At 34.9% G+C, this 15,872-nt stretch overlaps 1 protein-coding gene across 1 annotated transcript in view; it reads right to left on the bottom strand.

Annotated features, from left to right (window-relative positions):
• The window catches only part of LOC131843123 (gamma-aminobutyric acid type B receptor subunit 2), a 28,901-nt gene extending 18,896 nt beyond the window's left edge, over positions 1-10,005 (bottom strand). Inside the window, 8 exon segments of the mRNA XM_059191726.1 lie at positions 353-441; positions 444-473; positions 1,495-1,573; positions 3,649-3,823; positions 5,087-5,262; positions 6,147-6,314; positions 8,556-8,693; positions 9,880-10,005. Coding sequence (XP_059047709.1) covers positions 353-441; positions 444-473; positions 1,495-1,573; positions 3,649-3,823; positions 5,087-5,262; positions 6,147-6,314; positions 8,556-8,693; positions 9,880-10,005 — 981 coding nt within the window.
• Between the last annotated feature and the right edge of the window lie 5,867 nt (positions 10,006-15,872).

Below are 15,872 nucleotides of genomic sequence, written 5' to 3'. Positions count from 1 at the left end.
CATATTATAAAAATAAAGATTCTGGAATCTTGAAGGCGTATGATAGTCCTCATGATACCATCGATGTGTATCAATTTTATTAACATTTCTAAAACTCTTAGACGAACATGCTTCATGTGATATATGTTCTATGATAGATCGCCAGCAATATGGCCTAACAAGATTAATAGTTAAAAATTTTTCAAGTCCTTTCAGCTAAATTGGAATGCAGTATCGCGTACTTGCATCAAACTCGCTAGGTTTAGAATCCTTTGAAATAATATCTCAGGACAACTCACACAGCGCCATCTAGTCCAAAAACTAAGCAGAGCTTGTATTGTGGAGCTCTACGTATGACATAAGTAACACTGACCGTGACTCCTTCAAACGTCACGTTGCTGAGTGCGTCGAGGAACAGCTGCTCCCATTCTTTGTCTCTGTCTCTGTATTCTGAAATCCTGGCGCCACCGTCTGTCTCGCCATTGCCCAAATGCCTGTCAAAGCATTTATATTTATATACTTCGTCCGCGTGGAATTTATTTATTTATTTATTCTTTATTGCACTTTTAAAAATTGTACAATTTGGCGTCTGCCATATGGCATTCTACCAGCTAGGTAAGAACAGCCATTGGGAAAGGACCCTAATATAGCCATACATAAATATAAATATATACAATAATACATAATAATATATTTAATAAAATTTTATACACCAATAAAATTAAAAAAAAAAGAAATATATTATGACAACAATAGATAATTAAGAACCGTTTTGTTCATTCAAGAGATAATCAAAAATAAAACAGGCTTTATTTTTATTTATCTTTATTTTCTAAAATAAAAGTAGCCTAAGTTACTCCTTATTACATCAGCTACCTGCCAATAAAAGTCCCGTCAAAATCGGTCCAGCCATATCAGTCCAGTCGGAAAAAAACGGTTATTTTGAATATTACAAACAGACACTCTAATTTTATTTATATGTATAGATTACTATTATTTTATTGTCTCTTATATATGTTGATATTGTCTCGTATAGACAATAAATCATTGTGTAACATCGAGTGCTCACTACGAGACGTATCTTTTATTTATCATCCCCGTAGATTATCAATTATCATTATCAACAAGTGTAGGAGCACCCCCACATCTATACATATAAATAAAATTGAAATGTCTGTTTGTAATATTGAAATCATGAATATGAATATAAATACGGTACATACACCAAAATAACATTTTTTACAATTTTTGTCTGTCTGTCTGTCTGTTTGTTCCGGCTAATCTCTGAAATGGCTGGAACGATTTTGTCGGGACTTTTTTTGGCATGTAGCTAATGTAATAAGGAGTAACTTAGGCTACTTTTATTTTAGAAAAATGAAGTTAAATTCCACGCGGACGAGGTCGCGGGTACAGCTAGTCATTCATAAAATTAATTTCTAAATATTATACAAATTGGCTTTCAATTATCAGTCATAGTTAATCAAGCAGTTTTAACAAACAGGCCGCAACACTTACCGTCGTATGTATATCCATGAAATCTTGAATACTCGATGCCTCTTCTTCTGTCATACTCCACTTGATAATCTTTTGCGGACTGCAATTCAATAATAATAATAATTTATTTGCTCAAAAACACAGTATAATTAAAGCATAGTACATATCATGTGTTATGCCATGACGATCTCGGTGGTCTAGCGGTTTAGCACACCGCTTTACGTCCGATGGTCGCGGGTTCGATTCCTCGCACGGCACAAATATGTGTATTCATTAGTATGACTGTTTGTATTGGTCTGGGTATTTTGTATGTATTTACGAAAAAAAAATTATCTATGTATATGTATCAGTTATCTAGTACCCATAACACAAGCTTTAGCTAGCTTAACTTGGGTCTAGATGGCGCTGTGTGAATTGTTCTGAGATTATTATTATTATAGTAATGGCATGCAAAAATAGTATTGTTTAAAAATTATACATAATTAACTATACAGAGAGAAATAGTAATAATGTTACACATCAGAGTTCACATCAATATTGTAGAAAAAATCCGATATTTTAAAAAGATGTTAAGATTTTTTTTTTCGGGCTACTCTAATGCTGTTCGCCGCAGCTGGCCTTTACAGCTTGACCGGACGATAGGGGGCGAGTGCAGATGGCACTCCAAACCCGTGGAAGGACTTATGGAGTGGCTGAAGGCCAACTCCCGCCTGACGGATACGACTTTAGTCTGAGGGAACCCCTAGTTCGAACCTCGGCTCAGGCCGTCATAATTTCGATCCCCGTTTGAATTGGATGGATCGATCGGAGGGGATGATGTTAAGGGAAGGTAGTGTGTGTTTAGTACTAATGAAGTAACCAATGTAAAAGTGACCGTCGGTGCGGTGGTAAAAGTGACCGTCGGCATCATGTCGAACAATTCCTCAGGACACAGTCCGTTGTATAATCTGTAGAACACACAAAGCGCAGCGAGTCTCGCCTCAAGCTATACATACATACATGTATTTTTTATAATAAGATACTTAAATTTTTTCCTATAATCGATGTTCTGTGAGGAGCTCGTGTCTGTATTTATATAGGACATTCTACTCACGCTTATGAACGTCAAATTGTTTTTAATATTTTTTCCCTACCGTACATAATACAATGTCAAAGCAGTTAAAGTAATACTGACAATTAAAAAAAATCACGGCATAGATGATATTTTTTTTATTATGATAATGAAATGGTGTACCCGTCTGCGCTAACGATTTACGCTGGCGGGGCACCAGTGGAGGATAAGATGAACATGAGGTCAGGTCAGTTAGCCCATCGTGATAAATTCACCGGGAATTTATCACGATGGTTTCCAGAGAGAAACGCGTGGAGGTCGACCTGCCATGGTACATTGCTAGTAATGGGGTCATGAGTCCATATTACTAACAATGCCCTTTCCCCCCCGGCATAGATGATAGAATATACTTTATTTGTAACAGACAGTAAAGAAAAAGACATAAACAATATATTAAAGGACATGTATAGTTACAATAAGGCGGTCTTATTTCTGAAAGCGGTATCACACTACATTTTATATATTTTATTGAGTTCCCGATATTTCCCGTATTTTTTCCCTAATTGTACGTACAAATAATCATCATCATCATCATCGCAGCCCGGAAGACGTCCACTGCTGGACATAGGCCTCCCCCAAAGATCTCCACGACGATCGGTCCTGGGCTGCTCGCATCCAATGCCTTCCAGCGATCTTGACCAGATCGTCGGTCCACCTTGCTGGAGGCCTTCCCACGCTGCGTCTTCCGGTCCGTGGTCGCCACTCGAGGACTTTACTGCCCCAATGGCCATCTGTCCTACGAGCTATGTGCCCTGCCCATTGCCAGTTCTGAGTCGCAATTCTCCCGGCTATGTCGGTCACTCTGGTTCTTCTGCGGATCTCCTCATTTCTGATTCGATCACGCAGAGTAACTCCGAGCATAGCCCTCTCCATTGCCCTCTGAGTGACTCTGAGCTTGTTGATGGAGCCCATAGTTAGAGACCACGTCTCTGTTCCGTAAGTCATCACTGGCAACACACAATGGTCGTAAACCTTCGTCTTGAGACACTGCGGAAATTTGGACGAAAAGATATATCGGAGCTTACAAATAATGGATGTGTGAAATTTAAAACAGTAATACTAACAATCCCAGACACAGTCGTCTCCCCGGTGGTGGAGAGTGGCAGCAGGTCGGTGAGTATGGCTGTGTCCAGCGCCGTGGTGAGGTCCCTCTTGGAACAAGGCGCGCGCCTCATCCACCATTTGTTGCTGTACGTTCCCAGCAATAGCCATGTGTATGCTCTACCGTACATTTCTAACCTGAAAATATGTTGTAATTGGAAATTATCTATACATACATATAAATAAAATTGAAGTGTCTGTTTGAAATATTGAAATAACCGTTTTTTACTATATACATATGAATATAAATACGGTACATACACATTTTCTACAATTTTTGTCTGTCTGTCTGTCTGACTGTTTGCTCCGGCTAATCTCTGAAATGGCAAGAGCGATTTTGACGGGACTTTTATTGGCAGGTAGCTGATGTAATAAGAAGTAATTTAGGCTATTTTTATCACGCGGATGAAGTCGCTGATACAGCTACTTTTTAAATATAATTGCTGGTAAATTGTCACTAATGTTATATGTATGTAGTAGGTAGTGCTCGCTAAATTATAGTTTACCAGCTATGAGTGGTAATCAATACCAATAATAAATAAAACACCTATTTCTTTAATATATCATCATCATCATCATCGCGGAAGACGTCCACTGCTGGACATAGCGGTTTTTTTAATAAATCTCCACGACGATCGATTCTAGCGCTGCTTTATATATAACACATGTACATCCAGCGATCTTGACCAGATCTTTAATATATAAATTGATTAAATTGCCAGAGCCGTTTTAACACGTTGAAGACCCTTCTCACCAAGGGACCGGTTTTTTTATTGTTAATTACGTATATTATTTTTTAAATATGTTTTTAGTGTACAATAATTCGAGGTAGACATTATTTAACTAAATTCATTTCAATTAAAATGCCCACGGGTGAGCACTCGGTACCAATGTGTAAATTTACTTTCGTTGCGGAGTCACCCACTGGAGGGCATGCGATCTTTAACCTGTTGAGATTTACAGAATAATAATAATCTTTAATTTTTATTTTATCTTTTCTTAATTTTATTATTTGCACTACCGTGACCCACACAACACTTCCTGTGTCACGCTGTTTTGTGTAGACTGGAAGAGATCTCTTTTAGAGATAAGTCCTTCTTTGTAAACAAAACTTATACAGTATATTCAAAACTTGTATTTAAAAGTGCAATAATATATATATATATATATATATATATATATATATAATTTCTCCCAATGAATAAAGTATTTTCTTAAGTTGAATCTTATTTCATTGTAATTTATCCAGACATTTTTACCGTAAACCTTACCACACAAAAGGACTAAGAGATTTCGCACCATCACAATTTTAAGATTCTATTGTATGTAAAGATGATATGTAAAGTTTTAAACTTTTATATTGTTTAACCAATTGTTAGAAATATTGAGTTCAGTTCTTACTTGTAGGCTTCACAAAATATTTTAACTGCCCACGTCTCGTTGAAGTTGCCCAGGATGATTCTGACGTCCTTCTCTTTTAATTTAGCTAGCGCTGTCCTCACTTCAGTGGCGAAGCTTTGTGTTTCTTCTATCAAGAATCCATTGGTATCCAAATCGGCGAGTAGCCTGTTATGAGCCTATTGTAACAAGAAACAATATCTTACTAATATCTAAATATATATAAATCAAAGGTACTACGACATAGTGATCTATCAACGCACAGCCCAAACCACTGGACGGATCGGGCTGAAATTATGATAGATGTTATGACGTAGGCATTCGCTAAGAAAGGATTTTGATTAATTAAATCCCCAAATAAAATTGGGGATATTTTTTTTAAACCGATCGGGCTGAGACTGCATGCATAAAGCTACTATGACGTAGGCATCCCCTAAGAAAGGATTTTGATAAATTCCACCCCTAAGGGGATAAAAGCTAGTTTACTATAAACTCTAAAGGAAAGATGAATGTTTGTTACAATTGCATGCAAAAACGGATTTTAATGAAACTTTACAGTAATATAGCTTATACATCAGAATAACACATCCTTACTAATATTATAAATGCGAAAGTAACTCTGTCTCTCTGTCTGTCTGTCTCGCTATCGAACTAAAACTACTGAACCGATTCAAATGAAATTTAGTATACAGATAGTCTAGACCCTGAGAAAGGACATACTTTTTAAGGCGAAAAAAGAGTTGTTAGGGGTTGAAAGGGAAGATGCAAGGTTGTATGGAAGTATCACCTTTTAAAGCTAAATGCTTGAAACTTATTTTTTAGGCTGTTGACTAAATGTAAATAAATATGACATTCAAAATTTCAAAATCTATAAATTTTACCCTTAAGGGGGTAAAATAAAATAGGGGATGAAATGGAAATTCCTCATTCCACGCGGACAAACTTGCGGGCACATCTAGTAGGCTATAAATTTTATGCGAGAGCAAAATTAGTTTAAAATCATGGGAACACATTTGAAAAGTCCTGTAAAGGAAAATTTTGGATTTTTGTTGTTTATACTTACCAAGGCATATCTTGGTTCATTCTGGTAGATCGTTCCTACTCTCGTCCAGTTAAAATGTTGGAGCAATCGGATCCTGGGCACGTTGAAAGCATTCTCCGAGGGGACGATGCGGAAGAAGTTGGGAAAAGCTTCTTTCGTGAACATCGGATGGGTGTCCGCGTAGGACAGCTGAAGATGAAAACAGAAAGGTTACACCTATTTGGTGTACACAAATTTTTAATTATTTAATTAAAAAAACAGTTAAATGTAATGTCAAATCCTGAGTTAGGTACTAAACTGGGTAAATATTTAATTGAATTAGTGCTAATTGGTGGCTTGTATTCACACACTTAAACTTATAAATGTAAAGTAAGAATAAAATTATTTAAAAGAGGAACACGCAAGTTTCTTGCTCGTTCTTCTTGTGATGAGACAGCTTTCCGAATGAGCGGTAGATTAAAAAATGTAATGACTATTCAACAGTGCTTCAATGTAAGTTTATTTGAATAAATTATTTTCTATTCTATTCTATTAACAATGTAGAGCATGAAGACTCTTGGTATTCTATATCAATTAAAATACTGCAGTGTGTAAAAACTATTAAAGCGAAATCGATTAAAACATTCATTGCATAGTTTTTTATATGTACAATTAGTTGTACCCGCAACTGCGTCCGCGTGGAATTTATCTTTATTTTCTAAAATAAAAGTAGCCTACGTCACTCCTTATTACTTCAGCTACCTGCCAATTAAAGTCTCGTGAAAATCGGTTCAGCCATTTCAGAGATTAGCCCGAACAAACAGACAGACAGATAAAAATTGTAAATAATGTTATTTTGGTGTATGTACCGTATTTATATTCATATGCATGTAGTAAAAGTCGGTTCATTTTATTTATATATATAGATTATAATATATATATATGTGTGAAGAGAAGTCCGAGTACCAAAAACTTCCACAATTCCAAATAGACGTTATAATAAATTAACAATAATAACCTGGACAATCAACACTACGCCATCTAGACCCAAGCTAAATGGAGCTTGTGTTATGGATACTAAATAACTGGAATATATACAGCTTTTTTTTCGGACTACTCTAATGCTGTTAGAATAGAATAGAATAGAAAATCATTTATTCAAATAAACTTACATTGAAGCACTTTTGAATAGTCATAACAATAATTTTTTTAAGACTATTAAATATTTTTTTTAAAATATCCTCCATCACCCCTTCAAAAACATTGTAATCACTATTAGGAGGCCTGTACACACATATAAGGATATAATTTTCAGTTCTATACAAGATAATTCTATACAACACTCAATAGAAAGCAACAATGTCCAAAATATTATTTCCAATTATCATAGGAACTGACTTATGGAGCAGCTGACAACGTTATAATTATTTAAATTGAACATCATACTCTCTCTTTAAGCCAATGTTCTGTGAAACAGACATTATCAATATTATACTTTTCTAAAAATAATTGTATAATTAACTCGCTGACGGGTACGATGAACAATTATTAATTCTGAGGACACCGTCATAGTATTTATGTCACAAATATTAATAGAATTATTTGTTCGATTTTTATGTCGGCTCAGGCCGTCGTAACATTTTATTTTTAGATGATTTAGAGAGATACATTGTATCTTTTGTCCCCGTTAAAAAATGTAAAAATGTCACTATGACGGTCAACATATGTAGATGGTTCAATTTTTTTATGAAGGAGAGATATATACACATTGCAGGTTGCAGCGCTCCAAAAAATAACACAACTGCATATTGCATTTTTATGATTTAATTTTATTTATTATTTGTGTAAATGATGCTGAGCACGGGCCTATTCAGTAGATGCTTCGACAGACATACACATCCGCACACACGTAATTTGTAATTTTGTATGTTTGCAAATTTGTATTTTTTTAAATCTGTAACAATAAATGGTAAATGTATTTTTTTTTTGTAATTGTTGTAATGTTAGAGTTTTTTTTTGTTTGTTTAATGTGTGTTTTAGTTTAATTTTGACATCTACTGAATAAATATCATTTGGCCTTCATCTTCAAATGATGTTATAATACTTGACGACCTCGGTGGTCTAGCGGTCTAGCACACAGCTTTAAGTCCGATGGTCATGCTGAGCACGGACCTTGGATTCCTACGCACACACGCGCACAAACATTTGTATTCAATAAATGAGTATGATTATTTGTTTTTTTTTGTTTGTTTATGTGTGTTTGGGTGTTTTCTATGTATAATATGTATGTATTACGAAAAAAAAATAGTACACATAACACGAGCTTTAGCTAGCCTAACTTGGGTCTAGATGGTGCTGTGTGAATTGTCGTGAGATTATTATATTTATTGTTATTATTATAATACATGGGGAAAATGTGGAGTTACAATATTTGGATAAAATGTAAATCACCTGTGTAAGATGCCAGTGCTTGGACGCCTTCGCAATTGGATCAGTGACGTGGGTACACGCCGCGCCGAACAGCATCAGCTTGTGAGGCCCGCTGTGCATCATATCGAAGAATGACTTAACACCCACCGCAGCATTGCACTGCAACAATAACATTATATATACGAATTATGTTATCTGACCCCGCAAACGTTGATTTGCGTTATAAATTAAAATTACTACTAAAAAAATAGGGGTTGGTGATGGAAGGGTGAAAATTTAGGGTTGTTAAATTATAAAAAAATTAAAAATAAATTATTTATTGGTGATATATATTAAAAATTAAGTGTTGTATTTTTAGATAGTAGACCATTCTCAGACCTACTGAATATGCATATAAAAATCGGTCAAACCATTTTGGAGGAGTATGATAACTAACATTGTGACACGAGACTTTTATATATCACTAGCTGTCCCGGCAAACGTTGTTTTGCCATATAAATTAATAACGCTATAAAAAATAAAAAAAAAATTTAGGGTTGTATGTATTTTTTAATGACACATAATAAGAAAATATAAATAAAAATTTTGCCCAAAAAATAAAAAAATAATGTTAGGGGTGGACAACCCTTATCACTTAGGGTATGAAAAATAGATAGTAGCCGATTCTCAGACCTGAATAATATAAAATGTTAAAAATCGGTCAAGTCGTTTCGATTAACTCACGAGACTTTTATAATATCAGCTGTCCCGGCAAACGTTGTTTTGCAATATGGACTACCCCTAACATTTAATGAAAAATAGATTTCATTCTCAGAGGTGTCACAAAATTTCATGAGAATCGGTCAAGCCATTTCGGAGGAGTATGGGAACGAAAACTGTGACACGAGAATTTTATATTTAAGATTTATATTATTAACCGGGTCTTAACACGAATAATTTTATGACAAATAAAGGTATTTACCTCTCTCGACGTTTCGACTAGGTTGCACTAGCCGTGGTCACGAGCTGATAGTCAGCTCTATCTATACATATAAATAAAATTGGAGTGTCTGTTTGTAATATTGAAATGACCGTTTTTTACTACATGCAAAACATTTGTCTGTCTGTCTGTCGGTCTGTTTGTTCCGGCTAATCAATGGACCGATTTTAACGGGACTTTTTTTGGCAGGTATCTGATGTAATAGGGAGTAACTTAGGCTACTTTTATTTTAGAATATTAAAGTTAAATTCCACGCGGACGATGCCGCGGGAACAGCTAGTTTGCTATAAAATTAGTTCGTGTTAAGACCCGGTTAATATATGTACATAGTTATGGGACAATTAAAAGAAGTGTTATGCATCATACCTCGGTGTCGTTCCACCACATGTGCAGCCTGTAGTTCCTGAGCACGGAGTCGTGCTCGTTCACGTGGTCCAGCGCCAACTTCACGCTCGGCATCACGCCTCGACCTACAGCAGTTTTCACACACATTTGGTACCACGCATCGTAAAGCAACCACTTCGGGAGTTGATAGTATTGTATACACACTATGTATATAATACTGCTGTGACTTGGCCTACAATAAAATAGGGTACAAATGTTCACTTTGATGAGAACTATGTAGTTGATCCGGATTTTGCCTTATAAATTAATATCGCTATTAAAAAATTGGGGTTGGTAATAGAGGATAAAAATTTAACGTTTTATGTATTTGAACACATGAAAAAAGTTAAAATTAAAATAATGTCCAAAAATAATAAATAATTTTTAGAGTAGCCATCCATTTAATTTAGGGGTATTTTCACATAAAATTTCGTACAAACACGGTTTTTTTATGTATGATAATGGAATGGTGCACCCGCCTGTGCTAACGGTTTACGCTGGTGGGGCACCAGTGGAGGCAAAAATAATTTGAAAAAGTCAGGTCAGTGATGCCCATCGTGACAAATTCACCAAGAATTCTATCTTTTATATGACTGGAGAACCGCGTGATTTTATCTACCTAAAAAACAAACATTGCTAGAAATATAGATCATCAGTCCACATTATAATAATCACATTTATAAGAAACCGTTAATAAAATTAATCTTTACTAGTAATCTATAGCTTTAATTTCGAAATACGATATTGTCATAGAGAATCGGAATAATTTTGTTTAAATACTTTCTCTGCGATATCATGTTTACGTCAATTTGGATCAATTATTCACGACATTATGAAAGTTTCTAATACGAGTAACCATTAATAAATCACGAGCCGTCAATCTACAGTTCGGACTTGGCCTCCTCAACTACCCCACGGTCCTCTGAGGACTGTAATAATGTTACCGTAACTTGGAACAAATCCTTACTAATAAATACTAAAGTAACTCTGTCTGTCTCGCTTTCACGTCAAAACTACTGAACCGATTTAAATGAAATTTGGTACACAGATAGTTTAGACCCTGAGAAAGGACATAGGCTACTTTTTAATGCCAAAAAGGGTTGTAAGGGGGTAAAAGAGGGGATGATAGGTTTACGGCAGAATCGTCATTTTTGAAGCTAGAAGCTTGAAACTTATTTTTGAGGCTACTGATTAAATACAATTAGGTAAATATGACATTCAAAGTTTGTAAAAATATTACTCTTAAGGGGTAATAAATTTAACCTATAGGGTATTGAAGTTTGTACGGAAAATCGTTCATTTTAATTGGCTTTTTTGGGTTAGGTTGGGTTAGTTACTGAATATTTTTTCTTTGTTTGGTCGAGGTGACTATAACACGCGGACGAAGTCGCGGGCGCAGCTAGTAGCGATATAATTACTGTAGATAGATGATTGTAGACTCCATAATAACTGGCTACTGAATCAATATTACAATTTAGTTTATATTTGCAACCATTACTAAAATAATTAACTTTAAGACAATACTAAATAACTATATATAGTTAGTAATATATATTTTTTAATATAACAGCACTATGTACCCACATGTGTTATATATAGTAGTTTTTTTTATTATATATTAATTTTATTTAACTTTATTTTTCTAAAATTTTTTCTCTAAAATAAAAGTAGCCTAAGTTTCTCCTGCGTTAGTTAGTTAGTTAAGTTACTACATCAGCTACCTGTCAAAAAAAGTCCCGTCAGAATCGGTTCAGTCATTTCAAAGATTAGCCGGAACAAACAGACAGATTAAGAAGCGTTTTTTTTATAGACAGAGTGCTTCAAGAGGAAGGTTTATATGTATAATACATGTACACCCAGGCGAAGCCGGGGCGAGTAGCTAGTAATAATACAAATAGAAATTCAGTTGTCATAAAAATAAATTGCTGTTCGTTAGTCTCGCTAAAACTCGAGAACGGCTGAACTGATTTGGCTAATTTTAGTCATGAAATATTCGTGGAAGTCCAGAGGAGGAAGTGAAAACAACAATTATATTGTCCCATACAAAATTGTTGCAGATACCTGACAGGGCGACACCAAACAGGGTTAAGTTTTTGTACTTTATGTTGGGCTAAAAAGGACTTGTATCCAGAGCCGTAAAATATTGATACATAAAAAAAAAATGCGTTCAGAAATTTATTCCGTAACTAAACTTCAAAAAACCTTTGATATATTTAATTTTGAGGCGGACCGGAGTTTTCGGGGTTAGTATGTATTATAATGTTATCTGTGGTATAAGATAAGAAGGGATTCGGGCTGCTATGACAGGCTTGTTAAATAGAGCTTATTTATCGTCGCTAGGCAACGGTGTTGCCGCGCGCTATCCGTAGATTCTCCACAAAATTGTGGCACGGCAATGATAGTACATAATATATAACATTAGCAATTTATCGGCAGTAAATTTAGACAATAAGTAGCTGTACCAGCGACATTGCTACAGAAAAATAACCTAAATGACAGTCATTGTTCAGCCTAAAAAATTACTCAAAATCGATTACTTGAATGACGAGCGTGCATGGCAATAGTTTTCATGTTCGGGATTTTCATTTAATGTTAGACATAGACACCTATATAAATATACATTGTAAATAAACTGGCTTTTTAAAAAAAGTAATTCAATTGAGTTTCTTGCCAGTTCTTCTCAATTGGATCTATATACCGAACTGGACGGTAGGGAAAAAAATTATAATGTAAAAACTTGACGTTCATAAGTGGCTAAAAAGTCCTACATGAATAAATGATTTTTGAATTTGAATTAGCAATGGGAAACAACATGAAATGGTGCGTATCCTGTTTGACAATGGCGCACAGCGTTCTTACATCAGAGAAGATATTGTTAAACGTCTCAACATCCCTAGTATTGGTAACGAAGTTTTAAATCATACTCTATTTGGTGATGTACAAATATTGTCTATGATATAAATATTAGTAGTGTAGATAAATCATTTAATTTTAAATTATCTGCATTAGGACAATCTTGTATATGTCGTAACATTCCTAAATATAATAAATATGATATTCAAGACTTACTTACTAGGCACAACATAACACTAACAGACACCAATCAAACTGTCTAACCATTGAATATATATTGGTGTTTTTTTCATTTGATTTGGTAACAAATCGTGCAAACTTATTCGCGTTGTGTTGTTCAACCCCCAAAAATACTTAACAATTTTAGTACTAGTCTAGTAATAGGTTTACATAAAAACACTATTTGAACATTTGAGGGGTGTGCTTTTCACAGCACAGCCAATGAAACCGGGGCTCCAGTTTGGAAATTGCTACTTTCATTTCTTTTTATAAGTCTACTAGCTGTCCCGGCAAACGTTGTTTTGCCTTAAAATAAAAATAAAAAATTAGGGGTGGACTATCCCTAACATTTAGGGGGATGATTGAGCTGTACCTGTTCTTAATTAGTGCAGAAAAGCAACGTGACATCGACACGTGACGTCCCGACGTACAGTTTGGGAAACCCTGATATATGGTATGGTGTGATCGATTAAAAGTAAATAGATACCAGTGTTGGAATTCTCCACACCCTTGCCGAATGGAAAGAAGCCGGCGATGTACACGTCGGTCCGCCGGTTCAGGATCGCGTCCAGGTTCGGCTTCTGCGGCAGACCCTGGCTGAAGCTCAGCAGCGCGAAGAAGATTAACAGCATGGTGGATTCTGAAAAAAAGTCTGATTATTGCATGGTATTTATGATCAAAAAATGTACTTGTCTAACAGACAGACAGAAATCATCCTCCATTTGCCCCACCAGCGTATACCGTTAGAGCAGGCGGGTGCACCATTCAGAGCACTCAGAGCACTTACTTACTTTTATCTCAAGATAATTAACACAGCGCCATCTAGTCCCAAGCTAAGCAGAGCTTGTGTTATGGGTACTAGACAACTGATATATACATAGATGCATTTTTTTTGGTAATAAATACATATTATACATAGTAAACACTCAGACCGATAAAACAATCATACTCATGAATACAAATGTTTGTACCGTGCGAGGAATCGAACCCACTATATTTAAAATTACGAAAATGCCTTTCTGTCTGTCTATTTATCCGAAAACCACAATGATCACAATATACTGTAACGCTCCTGGTACTGTAGCTGATCTAATATATATTCACCATGCTGTTTCTCGCGACTTTGCTTGCGTAAATTAACAATAAAAAAAATATTCTGTCTTGACTTGGTTAGGCTGACAAACAAACAAGATCACTATTGCATTTATAACGTGCACTAGCTACTCGCCCCGGCTTCGCACGGTTGTACATGTATTATATATAGAAACCCTCTTCTTGAATCACTCTATTAAAAAAAACCGTTTCAAAAACGTTTCAACGTTTCAACCGTTGCGTAGTTTTAAAGATTTAAGCATACATAAGGACGGACAGACAGCGACAGCGAGTTTATTTTATACTATATAATGTTAAGAATTAGAGTAGAGTACAGATGAAGATAGTAAATCTACAAATACGTACCTGCTATTATTATATCCCGCAGTAACATATCACAAATGCCATGTGCTATATTAAGAACCCTCGGTCTCCACCCCACCGAGCTACCTCATAATCATTTATCACATTTCCACAAATAACTCATTTATTTAATTCATATTTATGACTATCAGCACATTATAACAGTTTTTTTCCTTTAAAAATCAACCAAATCTTATAAAATCACATTCAAACCACATTTTTGCTGAAACCCTCTGTCCAGGCCTTCCAAGCACCTGAAAACCTCAGAACTGCCATATTCATTATTCAAAACTCAGAGTAGACTTTATTACAATTGCATAAAAACTATAATTGTATGTCGGATAGTCCTAGAAACAATTTTATATTCCGTACCAAAGGATTTAAGGCAAATAATTGGTATGCGAATTTCGACTTTAAACACAGATGGTGGAAAGTACAATATTGAGTTTGTAGTAAAAAAATCTTGAGATGTTTCACAGTAGAGAAGTATGAGCAAACAAGCAATATTAGGCTTTGACGGTGTAGATCGATATAGGGAGGGTTACATGTTTAGTGATGGGCTGCTTATAGAATGTTACGGTTTTTATATCGATAGAAATATATCGATATCGATTGAAGCATCCACCAAATATCTATATTTAATTCTAAAATCAGCGTTCAAACTCTTGCTAACTAAGATGTGAGTGCGTTCGATCCCTCGCAGGTACAAAAATTTGTATTAATGAGTATGATTGTTTGTATCGGTCTGGGTATTTTCTATGTATAATATGTATGTATTTACGAAAAAAAACATATCTATGTATTACTGGAGCGGGAACACAACTACTATTTTAATAAAAACCAAATACTAGTAAAAATGTGTATTCTTCCCAAAAGGGCTCACAGCAAGAAGTAACAAAACAATATGTTAGTTAAAAGTGACATATAAAAAATAGACATAAAAAATATAAAGTTTATAAAAAGAATGGTAGACAAGCTGCCAGTAACACTGTATTTGTGTCAGTTGTCTAGTACCCATAACACAAGCTTTAGGCAGCTTGATTTGGGCCTAGATGGCGCTGTGTGAATTGTACTGAGATTATTTATTTATTATAATACAAACTCTTAAGATATGTCAAATATACCATCAGTTTAGAATACCTCAAGCTAAGAAGAACTGACAAGAAACTCAGCCCTTATTCTTTTCAAATAAGCTTGTACATGATAACAAATATACACATTAATTTTTAAATTAAATTAATGAGAATATAGTGTCAGCATATGGTATAGCGTTTTAGTCAAAAGGAAATAATTTAATCTGTAGCCGTAGTAGTAAAGTCAATATCCACAATACAAATTCAAATTCAATAATCATTTATTCATACATTACATAGAACATTTTAGTCGCTTATGAACGTAATTTTTTTTTATTAGGTATAAGTTTTGCCCTACCGTCCAGTTTAGTATAT

Source organism: Achroia grisella, unplaced genomic scaffold (assembly GCF_030625045.1).
Source record: "Achroia grisella isolate CSIRO2021 unplaced genomic scaffold, CSIRO_AGI_Agris_v1 utg2786, whole genome shotgun sequence".
NCBI classification, from domain to species: Eukaryota; Metazoa; Arthropoda; class Insecta; order Lepidoptera; family Pyralidae; genus Achroia; species Achroia grisella.
Note: the sequence above shows the minus strand (reverse complement) of the source record. Positions and strands in the feature narration are given on the sequence as shown.